The sequence below is a fragment of the Vespa mandarinia genome, chromosome 20 (genome assembly GCF_050613455.1).
Source record: "Vespa mandarinia isolate Hongniang chromosome 20, ASM5061345v1, whole genome shotgun sequence".
NCBI lineage: Eukaryota > Metazoa > Arthropoda > Insecta > Hymenoptera > Vespidae > Vespa > Vespa mandarinia.
This window is the reverse complement of record NC_140829.1, coordinates 491,675-507,142: the sequence shown is the minus strand read 5'-3', so window position 1 is coordinate 507,142 and position 15,468 is coordinate 491,675. Positions and strand designations below refer to the sequence as shown.

The window sequence follows — 15,468 nt, the reverse complement described above, 5'->3', positions numbered from 1 at the left end:
GTATGCATCAAACGCCTTGATATCATTTATCCGTCCAGCGTGTTTTTAACGGTTTGTATACAGTGCGCGCTCGCGCAAATATATCGATCGTCATTATCGCTCGTCTATGTGTGTATGGGAAAGTACACCGGACGTAAACCTATTACTGTGGAAATGATTTAAGCTATGAGATAAATTTGGTTGCTCCGACAAATATTTCCTCGAGTACGAGGCGTTCATTTTATTCCAGTCGAAGTACGATCTATCGCGAATAAAATCGATCCTTTTATTTGTAACGTCATCGTAGTTGTATTTATCGACCAAGAATTTTCCTGAGACTGTTATAAAAGATTGGAGCTTTCGACAATTGTCTCTTCGTTTTTCTTTCTTTTCTTTTTTTTTTAGCGAAGAAGGACTGTAGATATAAAAACGGTAGATGAGCGAAGAACAAAGAAGAAAGATGGTATCAAACAAAAAGCACAAACGAGGCACGAAAAGGCTTTTTCTTCTTTGAGGTGCAACAAAGGATAGTCTGTTTATTTCCTATTAGCATAGCTTCTACTATTCGCATACGAGTCTAAGGTATTTATTTAATAAAATGCTATGGACGATAGTGGTCGAACACGTGGTTTCGAGGTAAAACGACGAACGATAGTACGGTAAGCACGTTGCCTGCGGAAGAGCCAAAAGAAATTCTCGGAGCTTTACCTCGCCTACCATATTTCCAACTCTCTCTCTCTCTCTCTCTCTCTCTCTCTCTCTCTCTCTATTTCATTCTGTATGGTTTACTTTTTCTCTCCTTTTATCTCGTTCGCTTGCACGTTTCTTGTGTGCTTTAAACGATCTTACGTTAACCTTCTCAGGTTATAAAAATAAAGCGATCTCCATTCATTTAGGAATATGAAAATGTCCTTGAATCTTTCGCGAGATTTGTTTAGTCTAATAATTATTTCATTTCATTTATTCGAGACCAAGTGTAAACAAAGATCTATCTACTACGTTTATATTGTACCACGTATACACGTTGTTGTTTACGTGTATAAATATATGTAGCCAAGTTGACATTTGAATCAGTTGCTTACAATTCGCCATCGAAGTAACACCGTGAAAGCAGCGTTAGGCAAACGGTATCATTTAAGACGATTACCGAGACGTAGTAACCTAGACTCAACCCATGCAGGATTTCATTTACTCCCGTTTCTCCGAATCAAATTCGATCCTGGCAAATGCCAAATCGTATAACCATATGTTCGTAACTACCACTTTCTAAGATTATTATATTGTCGGCCAGTGATAACGAACTTCTCCTTGATACAGCATCCTCATTTAGTCCAGTTCATCCAGTTGCTGTTCCAAAGTGGCAAACCGCTACCACAGGAATTCCTATGGCAACTTGCCAGATCAACGTTATAGCGCATAAACAGTTAACTTGTGCTGCTTTCAGAAATCATAGTACGTTAACTGAAATTAAATTGTTCCTTTTTCCCTTTTTCTTCTTGCTCCTCGACGTTCTTATAGTTTCTATAAATTTTATAGATATTCTTGATTAAGTTTCTTTCGATTTCGTAAGAAAGAAAAGTATATACCTACCGAAATTAATCATCATTGTTAATCACATGCCATTTTAAATAGAGAAAACGTGAAAGCTTAAAAAATATTCTTTTATACGCGGAGAACAGACGGCATTTACAAGTTTTACCTTTTGTCGGTATTTGCTTTGTCACTCTTTTTCACACGAGCACGTCACGTTTTATAGAAATCATTTCGTTCTAAAGTCTTGTTCTTATGGTTACGTCTCCGCGCATTAAAACCACGAATCTTCGGTTTCTCATCGGATACGAGCGTTCGTGTTTTTTTTAGCGTCAGCATGTACGTAGGTCTTCAGGATTGTATCTTGTATCGATCGAATCGAACAAAAAAGATCTCAACTATTTTAAAAGTAGCGTCTGCTTCTCTGAAAAGAATTCGATAAAAATGAAAAATCAGAATTCGCGATTTGGACTTAATAATTTTAATAGGAAGTAACTAAAATCAATAAAAAAATTTCTGAAATATTTAACATGGAGGAAATTTTTTTCCTTTTCTTTTTTTGTTTTTCTTTTCTCATTAAATCGAGAACATTAAACTACCCTATTAAAATTCGATATTTTTCGAAAATACCGCTAATGGAAAAACCTCTCAAAGTGTAGTTTATTTAGAGGAAAAGTTGAACGAAAGGAAAAAGAAATGAAGGAAGGAAGGTACGAAGGGAAGAAAAAGGGTCGCTCCGTTTGCGTTAGGTCATACAGCACACCTGCCGTGCACGGCTGACGTATCAGCATACTGCCGCGAACTTTATCCTTCCTTTCTAAGATCCAAGAAGGCAAAGATGCGCGCAAGACCGATCAACATCGGTTCCACCGCCATCCAGCCGAGTCTTTTACCACCTTTTCCTTACCTTCTGTCTCTCTTTCTTTAACCAAGCGATAAGAGTAAAAGAGGGATAGAGAAAGAGAGTCTCGAAGGGATAGAGACACGACAGAGACCGAAAGAGGTTTAAGAGTCTAGGGAATAAGAAACAAGACACGTCGTACCGATATGTACCACTCGTTTTCTTACTTTCAAGATTCTAAAAGTTTCAGCCGAAGATAGTGACACTGCATCCATCTTATACCATTATTTCTTACCTGACATCGCCTACGCCTAGTCCTCTTTACCAAAAATCAGCCATGTACATCATCCATGTGCATCGTTAGTTAACGAGTAAGCGTATAGAAGTGAGAGTAAATAGTAGCGAGGAACTTGGCAATGATATCGATTAGAAGAAAACAAAACTGTTAATGAGAATAACTTTTATGTACACAAGGTCATATTCTTCTTATCTTTGTACATTACATGTAGAGGCATATCGATTATTTAAGCTACGATAATTCTTAACCTCTATTGGGAATATTCGTCTCGATCATTCGACAACTTTTATATCTCAAAAAAAGGTATATCAGAAAATTAGTACCCGAGGTAGCTTCTCTATTAAATCTCTCAGGTCGCGCATTCTATGTTGAAGGAACCGCTAAGTCCTACAGTAGCGGGTTACGTGATCTCGTAAAAATGTTAATGGTGGTGTCGTACGTGTGCCCGAATGTGTAGAAGTCTTGCTGAATTCGTACGCGCGGATGTGTGCTGGAGTAAAGCAAAACGAACACGTACGAAGCCGGAATACTCTTCCTCTCTATCATCCAACAGGGCTTCCACTTCCGACTGTTTTCTTTTCTCATTCTCTTTCTCTCTCTTTTATACATACATGGTTAGTCGTTTCTTTTCTTTCCTTGTTAGTCGTCTTTATTTATTTTTCTTTACCATTTCGTCCAACGCTTCCGTCGCCCTTCATCACATGGCAAGACGGATTCCACCATTCTTTTCTCTCTCTCTCTCTCTCTCTCTCTCTCTCTCTCTCTCTCTCGTCCTCTCTTCGAGGAACGATGAACTCTTAAACGCCATTTGTCTCCGGTTTATGGACGCCACGTAAGACTACTGGCATCAACATCGTTGTTGATGATGTCCATTTGGACGCACAGCGTGGCCGCTCAACTGTTTCTCAACGTAATTCTCAACTGTTTCTTTCCTCGTTATTGCTAGAACTCTTCGCGGATAGAACAGAACGAGGAGCTTCTCCAAGATTTGGAGAAAAAAGCTTTTTTTTATTTATATCTACTTGCGAGAGCTTAGCGAATCAAGAATTTACGAGTACGAACTCGACGTACTTAATTAAGTAACGATTATTACTATAGTAATATATGAACGTAATACGGCATTGGAAGATAAAAAAAGAATAAATTGATGTAAAATGATATATGCCTTGTAGAACAATCGTAAAAGGTGTTAAGTAAAACTCGACGAAATATTAGCTTCGAGATGCTTTTCGTTAAACGTTGTCATCGAAATACGCAATTAGCTGCTCGCTGGATTTCCACACCGAGGACCGATTCGATTAACGCGACCACTGCACAGGATTCGTTTAGAAAATGAGACGACTAGCTCGGTAACGCGGTTAATTGTTTCATTCACAGGCATCGCGACAATGTCGTCGTCGCAGTGAACGAGCTGTGGAACGAAGGGCACTAAAAGCAAACGTCCACGTCGTTGCATCTAATTTCGTATTTTGAAATTCCTCCTATTCCGAAGACAGCAAGATTATTCGCGAGTGGGAAGAGGAAGAAGAAGCAAGAATATAACAGAAGAAGCGAGTTTAACCGTACTTCAGCTGTGGCAGCAACAAAGTTTCGCCTTGTCAGTGTTTTACCAGTCGGTGGAAAGGGGAGGTTGGCTCGTCTCGCGAGAGAACGAGAAGGACGAGTATCTAGAATAATGTTGTTACACGCTTCCCCGAGCTAAAGTGCAATTTTCGGAAGATCACATACTGAAACAAACAAAACGAGCTTGCTGACGTTAGAGGAAGCGTGCACCTAAGAGGACGATCAAGATAAATAGACGAGAGCCTTTTTGTTTTCCACTGGAAATAGTCATTTTACGAAACGTTTCGTTATTTGCGAGGCGATACCTTTTTAAAGATAATGCAAATTTTAAGGACAAACTTTTGAATGGTATGTGACAAACTAAATCGTAACTTTTTGCTGGCAAATAATTCGTGTATCTCTTGGAGGGAGAGTCCGAACGATTCTCGAGGGAGTCTCGAGCGAGAGGTGTGGCGAAACTCCGTAGAGAGGAGAATTCTGGTGGAGAATTTGGGAGGAAAAGCATTGCCAGGCCGTGAGCATTGCTCTCGGACATTGAGAGGCGTCGTGATGCCGATGGGTTTACCAACGCGCGGCGTGTGTGCTTCGCCAAGGGTAGTTGCTAGAGAGAGAGAGAGAGAGAGAGAGAGAGAGAGAGAGAGAGAGACCGAATGGGGAGGAGGAGGATTGGGTAGAGACGTGGCGATGCCAGGGCATCCAGGGTTATCTTTCGCATGCAAACGCGGTCCTGCGCCTGGCTGCATTCCCATAGAAATCGCACGTTATGCAAGTCGTATACACGTGTTGTACGCCTAGTTGCAGGTATATGTCGAGAGTTGCGATATATCCGACACTGACTTCTCTCTCTCTCTCTCCCTCTTCTCTAGCCTCGAACAAGGTACCTAACGTTGAGAGATGATAATACAGACCCATGGGAGCCTTTTCGTCTCATGCCACATGACCGCCTTATGCATATCTCTCTCTCAGACTCCTCCCTTTGTGTTCTATCCTTCAACGAGATGAGCGAGAAATAAGGGATCCTTCGCCAAACGATTTGACATCGGTGTCACCATAAAATTCATATTACTTGTATACTGTCCAAACTTTCATTATGGTTCTAAATATGCATATAGGAGTACATGTGTATTACATTTGGCACGCGTGATATATCCATCCTGCCATTCTTGATATTTCACGTACGACTCGTAGAAACCGAAGATTTTCTGCGTATTTCCAAGATTGTGGCAGTCGAGGCGGCATACAAGGTGAAAGGGTATTTGAAAAGTACAACTTGAGATGGGATCCCATGCCAGATCCTATTTCCAGGAATATAAACGATCATGTCTGAATGGAAGCGAGGAATAAATCTAAAGGAGCCTGTTCATCTTGGCAATGATCCTGCGCATCTTATACCTTATACTTTCCAACCTCGATCTCTCTTTCTCCGTCCATGCAAGGCCTCCTTAGTAGACGTCTGCAACTTTACGCGCTGGATTTTGCCTCGACGCAATCTCTTATCCTCTCTTCTTTGAGTATAACCGTTTATCGAAGAGAGAAAGAGGGAAGAAGAGAAAGTGAGAGAGGATCCAAAGACGCACGGATGATCGTTAAAATATCGGCAAGCTGGCGAATCGCATATCCACTCGATCAATTCAAAAGTATCTTCCATCTTTCTCCGATTCAAACGTCGCTACATCGAACATCGTATTGCTGCTTTTCTGCTACGAGGATAAAACGTTTTCCGTGATTCTCGATACGCTGGGAAAAAAAGAAATCGAAAACATTAATTCGCAAAAAAGCAAAGGAGACGATTTCGAAAAAAAAAAAAACGAAAAGAAACAAAAGGAGAAATAAAAATATTTCTCTACGACTTACGACGAAAGTCCAATGTCCTCGAGTCCCGAGGGTTAACCCATTTCCAATTTTTCGATATTCGCGACGTTTCATCGGTGTTTCCCCGATTGAGGTTTTCCTGCTTCCCGAGTCCCTTTATTTCCGACGTGCGTTCGACAGCAGACAGCGAGAAAGGGAAGAATGATGCAGGATGAGAGTAGAGAGAGAAGAGGAATGAAGCGAGGAAGCCAAATAGAAGAACGTTTCTTTGTACGCCCAACCCTTCCTCTCTCTTTCTCTACCTCCAGCTGCTCTCCTCTCTCTCTCTCTCTCTCTCTCTCTCTCTCTTTATGTTGCTTTCTCGGTTGTATGTAAAAAAGGCCGATGCTGATCAAACGAGGACGCTTCGCGAAACACGGCTTGTGCATTGAGAAGGAAACGGAAGACGAGTATGTTCCATCTTCGAGAGCGACGCCGTCGCAGTTTGGAAAAAGGTAGACACCTGGTGCATCCTATTCCGGTAATCCTTGAATCGAGATATACGTCTGCCTCACAATGGATGAAAGGAACGTCGTTTGTCGCGTCGTTTTGTCTCTTTCCTATGACGGAAATACCACTTTTCTCTATCGGTCGAATGACAGTGACGCTTCGTTAATATGACTCGCAAAGAAACTCTTCTTTTCCTTACCAACCGCTTTTCTTGGCAACTCGCGTTTTACAAGTTCATTTTAACGTTTGAAACGCAAATCTTATCTGAAGGATATATACAGGTATAAAAATAGACATTGAGTTAACAAGTATAATTAAGGCATTACTCGATTATTTACAACGTACGTACACTCTTGATACGCCTAACGAAATAGAAATGACTTCGAGAACGAAAGAATAAAAGGAAAGAAATATATATACATTATATATATATATATATATATATATGTATATATAAAGGAAACTATCGATTTGTTTCCCTTTATCGTGCCCATAAAAATGCCACTTTTTAAAAGGGCTACCGAAAAAAGACGTCGGTGCATAATCGTATTGTTATCTCTTGATTCGTAGAAACGTTTCCGTCTTTCGCTCGGTAAGCACACTGGCAAAATGCTACGGGAGGCAGCGATATGTTGTATGTATGTACGATAATGCCTTGCTTCGACGGATGAAAGGTTTCCTTTATTCGGGAATATAGGTATACGTTGAAGTAATATATAGATTGTGGTACGTGAGTGTACCACATATGTATATTTATAAACGTGATAATATAGTATATGTAAATATACGGTTGTATGTATTTAGGGTCTTGGCGGACAATGGCGTTGTATTTCGACTCAAAAATATACACGATCTACTCCTATATCTCGAGGCCGTATTTTCGAGTGCCTCGATAAGATGGACGCCGAGCTCGGGGATTGTTTCTCCCAGATTATTCGACCGTTTCGACCTATTTTACGATATTAATCGTTCCGTGGCCTCTCGTTCTGCCAACGTAAAAACCCTTTTCATTGTCTTCGCGTACCGTGAGATTCACGTAGTTCGTATGAGAAGAAAACAGAGAGTGAAAAAAGAGAAAAAAAGAGAGTATCTCAAAATTCCAAATACAATGGGAACTCAACTTTATCGATATGTTCATTCGAACGACTGAAATTCTTCTATCTCTCATATCCCATATAAAATACTAAAGCAGCTGTAATACATCACATAGAATTTCCTATGGTTTAAATAAACGATATTCGGACAAGAACCAATGTATAGGAACTAGTACGTGAGAATCCGAACACTTTCGATATGCATAAGTGTATTTAATATATACGTACTTATTCACCTATATTCTTATGTTTCTTTTTCGCTGACGATGCAAAGCATTACAGGCTGCAAGTAATTTTAGTTAATTTCTATTAAATTCTACCGGCATTTTCGTCACGTGCCGTATTCCAGTCACAGGTCGCGCGTCCATGTTCTCTCCGAGTGTAACAGTAGGGTCTTGCAGCCTTCTCTTCCCCGTACGTCACAGCTGCACATCATAGGATACTATACTTGTATGTATGTTTCACTCTTTCTCTCTCTCTCTCTCTCTCTCTCTCTCTCTCTCTCTCTCTCTCGCCTGATGCATCCTTTACATTCATGCGTGTGTGGACGCACGCGCACAAAACCGACATTTCTACATAACACGTTCATCGTTAGAAAATATACGTAACTTGTACGCGTTCGAAATTCTCTCTCCTTCTTCCCCTCTTCTCTCTCTCTTTCTCTCTCTCCCTCCCTTTCCCCCAATCGTAAATACATAAATAGGCAGTATCGAATATCAAACGGTTTCGCCACCGATCCTATTGATATCGATATCGAGTTACAGCGAGGTTTAACTCTAGAGCCGATGTACGCTTCAATACGGCCAACAAGATAGATGTAGCACTCTGTGCGTGTCTCTTCTCCCTCTCTCTCTCTCCCTCTTTCGTGTGCACGTAACACGGCACCGTTAACAGCGCGACTAGATCTTTTATTTTTGACATTTTCGTAACGCTGAATCACGGTTTCATGAACGAGAATTTCCTATGATCGAAGAGAGAAAACGTTTCGATTGTACATTCACTATTGCGAGATGAGATAATATCGATTCTGTAGATAGATTCGAATAGATTCAATAGATTATTAGCTTCGTATAAATGATAAAACGATTAGAAGAAACATTTTTCGTAATATCATTCTCTCTCTCTCTCTCTCTCTCTCTCTCTCTCTCTTTCTCGTTCAAGCAATAAAGGTAGATATTCATTCATTAAGTCCGATAGGTAAAACACGGCTAGGAAAAGATCTAACGAGTTTTTTGATTCTGTTTCTCTTTGTTCTTATTTTGCATATAACTATGTCCATGTATCTAGATGTGCACCCTTACCTTCCGGTCTCGTGATTTTTTCATTTTCGCACGAAGCGGCTCTCCGCTAGTGAACGAAGACATTCCAGCTCGTTCGCTGCCCCTACATTTTCATTCTTCTATTTTTTTTCCCCCTTTCCAACTCATCCGCATCCTAGCGTTTCGCTTTTTCACTCTCTACACTTTTTTTTTACATCTTGCTTCGCCAATATTCTTTTTCTTTTCCCCTCGCGAGAACACTACCATCAACGATGGACGTTGTCTACGAAAGAAAAATATTTCCAATCCTCGATACCTGTCCTCGTTTGATACTTCGCCGTACGCGCTATTTTAGCACGATCGCAGCAAATGACGTAAACCGATTATATTTTTTCCAACTTATAGACGATTAGTTTTTGGTATTTAATGCAGAACAATTATTATTACGGTAATCTACTGTTTCATTGAATATAATAATTATAATTATTTGGAAACAGGAATATGTTATGTAAGTGTAAAATAGTTATGGAATCAATAAAATTTTTGATGCAGTTAATACAACAATCAGTACTGCGGTATTTCACTGTTTTATTGTATATAATAATAATAGAAATTTTCAATTAGCATTAAATTATTATGTAAGCCGAGAACAATAATAAAATTAATAAAATATATGATTGCTAATGTAAAAGAGAAAAATATTCCTACTGATAAATTTTGACCTCTAAATATTGCAACGCGTATCTGTCGGTTCATAATGTCAGTCATTGCCAGTTTTGATATTCTAGGACCAAAGGTGAATTGGTCATAGCAGTAGGATTGTTCGAAGGGAAAAGAATTCGAGGTAGCATAACCTTTTTCCTTTCTTTTTTACGAACCTATTGGCGATTCGCTTGGGAAAAGGATATAATCCTGGATTCCCGTGTCGAACATGGAATATAGAAACGAGGAATAAATTTACGCGTACGTCGAGAGGCGATAAATATTTTTTCTGAGACAGGCTTGCGCTCGTCGACGAAATGATTTTATGAGGAAAGTAAAATAGATTTCTTTTCGATGAAACCATAAAAGTTCTTTATTTTCCCACGAAGAGAAGGGAGAGAGAGAGAGAGAGAGAGAGAGCGAGAGAGAGAGAGAGAAAATGCAGATATCGACGAATTAATTAGATTTTCTAATTTTCCTACATTGCCGTCGTAGTGTAATTCATCATAACAGATAGAAAAGACGTGCTAAAATTAATCTATATTTCAGCGACGTCAGAATAAATTGCCGGAACTTTGGGGGAAAAGCAACGCTTCGCAGTTTGAACTAGGAAATACGCTGTCACGTTATCGAATTACAAATAATATTACTTGATATAATAACGATTTATCGTTGATATCGAAACGGCGAAAAGTCAATATTTCGTATAACAGTTGGTAATTTTAGTTAAATCAAAGTTCCTAGGGACAAATAGTTCATCGATCGTTACGAATACCGCCACCATTCTCGGATAAAGCCAAAGATAATTATTTCCACTTTCAAAATGTTACGATACTTATCTTCACTTCGATACTTTCGAACTTCCATTTATTTTGATAAAAATCTATCTCAAAGAAAGAAAGGAAAGAAAGACAGAGAGAGAGAGAGAGAGAGAGAGATGAGGGGGGGCGAATAAACGAAGAAGCGCAGCTTTTACAGGCCTCGAAGCAAGCATCTATCGAAAACTTATTCGAATCTATTTTTATTCTATTCGACTACTCTTGGAATTTATCAGGCGTCTGTAAAGTGTGTAAAGTATGTTCTTTGTGTCGTAGTAACACTCGCTATAGCAGTGAAGTATCTGCCAAACAGAGAAGAATTCTTCCATCAAGTAGGAAGAAGAACGTGATCGAGCTTTCGAAGCGTTAGCATTCAACCTAGTTTCACGCGTATCGCCGAATAAAGAATCTGTATCTTTCTTTCTATCTTGCTTTCTCTTTCTTCTTCTACGACGCCAAAATACGAATCTCGAAACGATACGAAGTGATTCGAAACGATAGATTATGTATAGTACGAGGGAACCTTTACGCCGGAGGCGTCGATTTCGAGGGCGTTAGTAGTGAACGATAGAGGGCCAGGGGGTAAGGGAAGGGAATAGTGGGTATGTAAAAGGGATGGGGAGTAGAGAAAGCCGAAAACGCACCTAAACGGGCGCATCGGGCTAGAGTAATGTAATCTCGTCATCGTTGCTCACGCTTGTCGCTGGTAATAACGATTATTTTCGTGGTTCCCGACGTGAAATAAACGCCTGGTTCGCGTATCGCTGCAACGCGCCAGTTCTGCAATATGCTTTGCGATATAAATTTCACGCGATTTCGCGGGATATGTGGCGAAACGTCAATCTATCCTCGATCGAAGCGCCACTGTACGATAAGAGGAGGAGAAGTAATAATATTGCGAACGAGTAATAATATCGCGAGAGATAATGCCGATTGTCGGTGATCGCCTTGCTATTTTAATGATCATAAAACTATTGCTATGATTGCATATAATGGAAAGAAAAAAGAAATCTTCGTCTATCGAACACTGCAACAGAGAAATGGTTTCATGGAAGAAAAGAAAGGAAAGAAAAAAAATTTCTTACTTAATCTAGCATCTCTATGAAGATTTACTGATATCAAATTGAATAAGATTGAATAATAAATAAAAACTGAAAAAGTTGGATTGTCTCGATGCTAGGCGAGAGACTAGATCGATCGAGAATAAATCGACGAACGATTCAATAATTATTGAAAAAAACGAGAAAGGCTAGCGCGTGAAACGACGTCGACGACTAGAAAAAGTTTTGCGAACTTTTACTTTCCCCCTTTTCTCCCTCTGAGCCGAACAAACTCTTTGGCTTATTTTCCAAATGCAAATATCCGGAATAATCCATATTTTACGTCAAGATGATACCGCGTCCTCCGTAGCTAGCAGTCTAGGCATCCACTTTCCTTCTTTCCTTCCTTCCTTCGGTCTTTTCTTTTCACGCGTTATCTCGCGTGTGGAAAGTTTATTCGCAAAGTTCTCGAGTTTCGTCTTCGCCGTCGCCGTCGTCGTCGTCGTCGTCGTCGTCGTCGTCGTCGTCGTCGTTGTTGGACGAAGAAAAGAAAGACGGTAGGAGCGTGCGCCCCCTTGTGAATCTTTCTTGATCCTATGGAGTATTACGCGAATCTGTCAAAAGTATCATCTTCTCACCTCCCTCGACGTCGCCGCCCCTAAGTCGTCGGAACGTTTCCACTCGAGAAATCGTGCGGAACGGGAACGAAATGATGCTTATTTTTCGTATTCCACGGTATATCATATAAATACATACACGGACGTATACATAGACTATGTACAAAAAGAATCCGTCGAATTTTTTTCCTCCATTGTGCTTTCTCCTCTTTTCTCCCGAAAAGTAGAGGATTTTCGTCTACAATGTTTTCTATTTATCGAGGTTCTCCATTGAAAATCTCGTTGTTCTGACGTACAGGAGCTTGAGCGATGGGGTCGAGCGGGGTTAAATTTCGTTTAATACACGGCCGAGGAGAACAAGGCAAATACGATTTGTCCAAAGCTTACGCTTTTGTTTATCCTCGAGGACGCAGTTTCGACACGAGGGCTATTGCGGAAGCGTACTCACCCGAAAGTCTCTTCGAGTTTAACTTGGAAACAAGCCACGAGAGTCGTATCGGCGGTAAATCCACCTAAACGCGCTTTCCCCCTTCCTCTTATTGCGCATAGAATGTGAATACGTGCGCGACCACGGACAAGGTTTGTCACTTTAACCGCGAAAGGGAAGTTCCCACGATGTTTATCGACGATCGTCCTATGAATCATATGAGAAATGGAATAATACTCTATTAAAGAGCTTTAAAAATTTAAAGAGTAAAGAGTTAGTATTCTCATTAAACAAATTTGCTTAGAGAAAATGCAGAAATAGAAGAAGGAGATTTAACCACGATTAGTTTTAAATATACATACTTCTGTCCTATCTACTGGGGTTTATGGGGGAGGGCGGGCGCGGGATCCTTTATGCGTTTCTAAATTTGCTCAACGCAAATATTAGCGACGTCTTACCCAAAGATCGTACGACTGCTGCATATGCAGGAGAGAGTGAGAAAGTGGGAGGGAGAAAACGGTGAAAAAAAAAAGACAAAGGTCGTAAAGAAAGTCGAGTATTATATGGGAAGAGTCGAGGAAATATCGCAAGAAGAAGCGGGTAAATCGCGATAACTCGTGCGAGCCTCTTGCCTAGGAGGGAAAAGCGAAAAGTTTTGTCGAAATAAGGAATAAGAAGAAATATCTCCGAACGAGATAGCGAGAAAGGTTAGCAACGATGGTTGCTAGCGGAATTCTCTCGGTGCTGCAGCCACGGAAAGGATGGTTGAAATAACGTCATGGTATTTTCTTTCGATTCTACCGACCGAACTGAAGGAATCGGAAGGTCCGACGATCGCCTGAATCGACGGAACGTATCGCGATAAGGTATCGAAGGAGGAGGCTCGTTAATTTTTCGAAAAGTTGTTAGAAATCCGCACTCGAGAAAAACATCATCTTTTTGGGCAAATGGAATCGGGAAAACGATTCGAATGGAAAACTCGATTTCGCGATTTTACTTTTGAAATATGAAAAATAATAAAGCGAAAGAGAGAGCTTTCCGAGAATTTTTAGGATTTTGAAAAATTAATACGATAGCGGGACTTATAAAGCTTGCGCTTATATTTTTCTCTTATCCACTCTCTTCCATCAGCATTAAAATATTTTATTATTATTATTAGTATTATTATTATATATCCTAAAAAAATGAAAACCAATAAAGCTTTCAAATATTATGCCGATTACTTGCAAAAAAAAAAAAAGAAGAAAAAAAAATAGAAAAGGAACATTTTTGTTTATAATTTCTTCGAATAAAAATTTCACGGGAGTCAGTACAATTATTGATTTTTCAATATTTCCGAATGATAATTTTAACTTCGCAGACACGAGGATTCATCATCGGACTGCATACATCTACGATACGTCGACGCTAATTTAATTTAGTCACAACGACCAAGGTAATGCGTGTAATTTCTCCCTCGTCACCAGGTACGTATGGACGCACGCGTTAAAAAGTTATCGTTAATTACAACACATTCTATCGTCATACATAATTGGAAGTTCTACGGTAATTAGCGCGATAATCCAACGCACGCTCCTTTGAAAATTTGATAACGCCCAGCTTTTATGACGGGCCAAAGCTTCGCATTGAGACGCGTGCTTATTATTTGCCCAACAGTGATTTGCCAACGGATAAAAGGTAGGCAAAAAGAAAAACGGAAAAAAAATGGAAATCTTCATCCAACTGTTGCGAAGATCTCGCGCAGAAATGAACGTATGACGTCACGGATACGCGGGGATAGTGGAACCAATTAAAAGTTCGCGGCCAACGAAGCCAATTATCTACATTGGCGCAAGGAGAATATGGTTAGGGTGCTTCGAAAATTGTTTTTGTTCGAAAACGCGAAATCGCGTTTGTTTTGTCGAACGAAAGATGACGACGACGACGAGAAGGAAATTCGAGAGGAAGAAGCAAATATTTTCATGCTTTTAAAGGAGCTACTTAACAATTTTTTTCACTGTGTTTGACGGAAAATATGTGTTCCGTAAAAGAGCAAATTATAAAATGAGAGAGACATTTTATAAATTGTTGTATTGTGCAACTCGAATAAAGCAAATGGACCTCCTTGTCGTTATATTAGGATAATCATCTTATGCACGGTTTAATTTGTTTTAAACTTATAGAAATAAATAATACATTAGTTAATGAATAAATATTAAAGCGAAAATAATGATAATAAAAATTATATTATCAAACTTTTGTTTACTTAAAAGAAATAAAATATTAGATTATTGCGTGTCTCTTATCGCGTAATAAATTACATTAAACATTATCATTTTGTAATCATATGCTTTTAAGAGATAAACAAAATATCGTCGAACTTTTCTTCTAAATCTTCAAAATCAATTTTTTGAAATATTTTTTCGATTTATAACAAAGGACGCAATTATTCGCAGATAAAAAAGAAACGAAGTTTTTTTTTTTTTTTTTTTTTTTTTTACCATAAAAGCAAATACGAAAGTTTCCCAAGGACGGATTAAAGTGTACAAGTTTTTAGTAAAGGGGAATCGTGAAATTAGCGACAAACGTTTTGCGAAATCAAAACGTTATAAGCTTTTTCATGGAAAAAAAAAAAAAAAATAATTGTCCTACATCATAGACTCTTTAATTTTTGTCGTTTAACAGCAGTTTCCTTCGTAATGCTTGTAAAAAGAACAACGACGAAGACTAAGCGAAAGATGATGAACAATCTTAACGTTATAAGAATTAAATCGAGCTAAAAAAGGTGGAATAAAAATTTAATTTACTCGTAGATATGATAAAATCGATTTCCATAATTCGTGTCTACATGTTTATAAATGCAACGAATCGTGGTATATCTGGATTTAAAACGGCGTACTCTTGTTACTCGTTAACGATAGTTGGATAGCTTACTTATGGAGAAGGTGCGTTTTCCGTCAACGAAAAACAAATAGCGTCCGCGCGCGTATCCCACGCTTTCGACATTTTCCATCGTACGT

General features: G+C 39.3%; 2 protein-coding genes across 9 annotated transcripts in view; one reads left to right on the top strand and one right to left on the bottom strand.

Annotated features, from left to right (window-relative positions):
- Window positions 1-13,893, top strand: part of LOC118448312 (protein Cep78 homolog) — a 58,793-nt gene extending 44,900 nt beyond the window's left edge. Inside the window, exon 5 of the mRNA XM_085663171.1 lies at window positions 13,830-13,893. Coding sequence (XP_085519297.1) covers window positions 13,830-13,885 — 56 coding nt within the window. The 3' untranslated portion in view covers window positions 13,886-13,893. The remainder of the gene's footprint in view (window positions 1-13,829) is intronic.
- Window positions 1-15,468, bottom strand: part of Scgdelta (sarcoglycan delta) — a 192,522-nt gene that overhangs the window by 28,766 nt on the left and 148,288 nt on the right. The gene's annotated exons all lie outside the window — the stretch shown is intronic.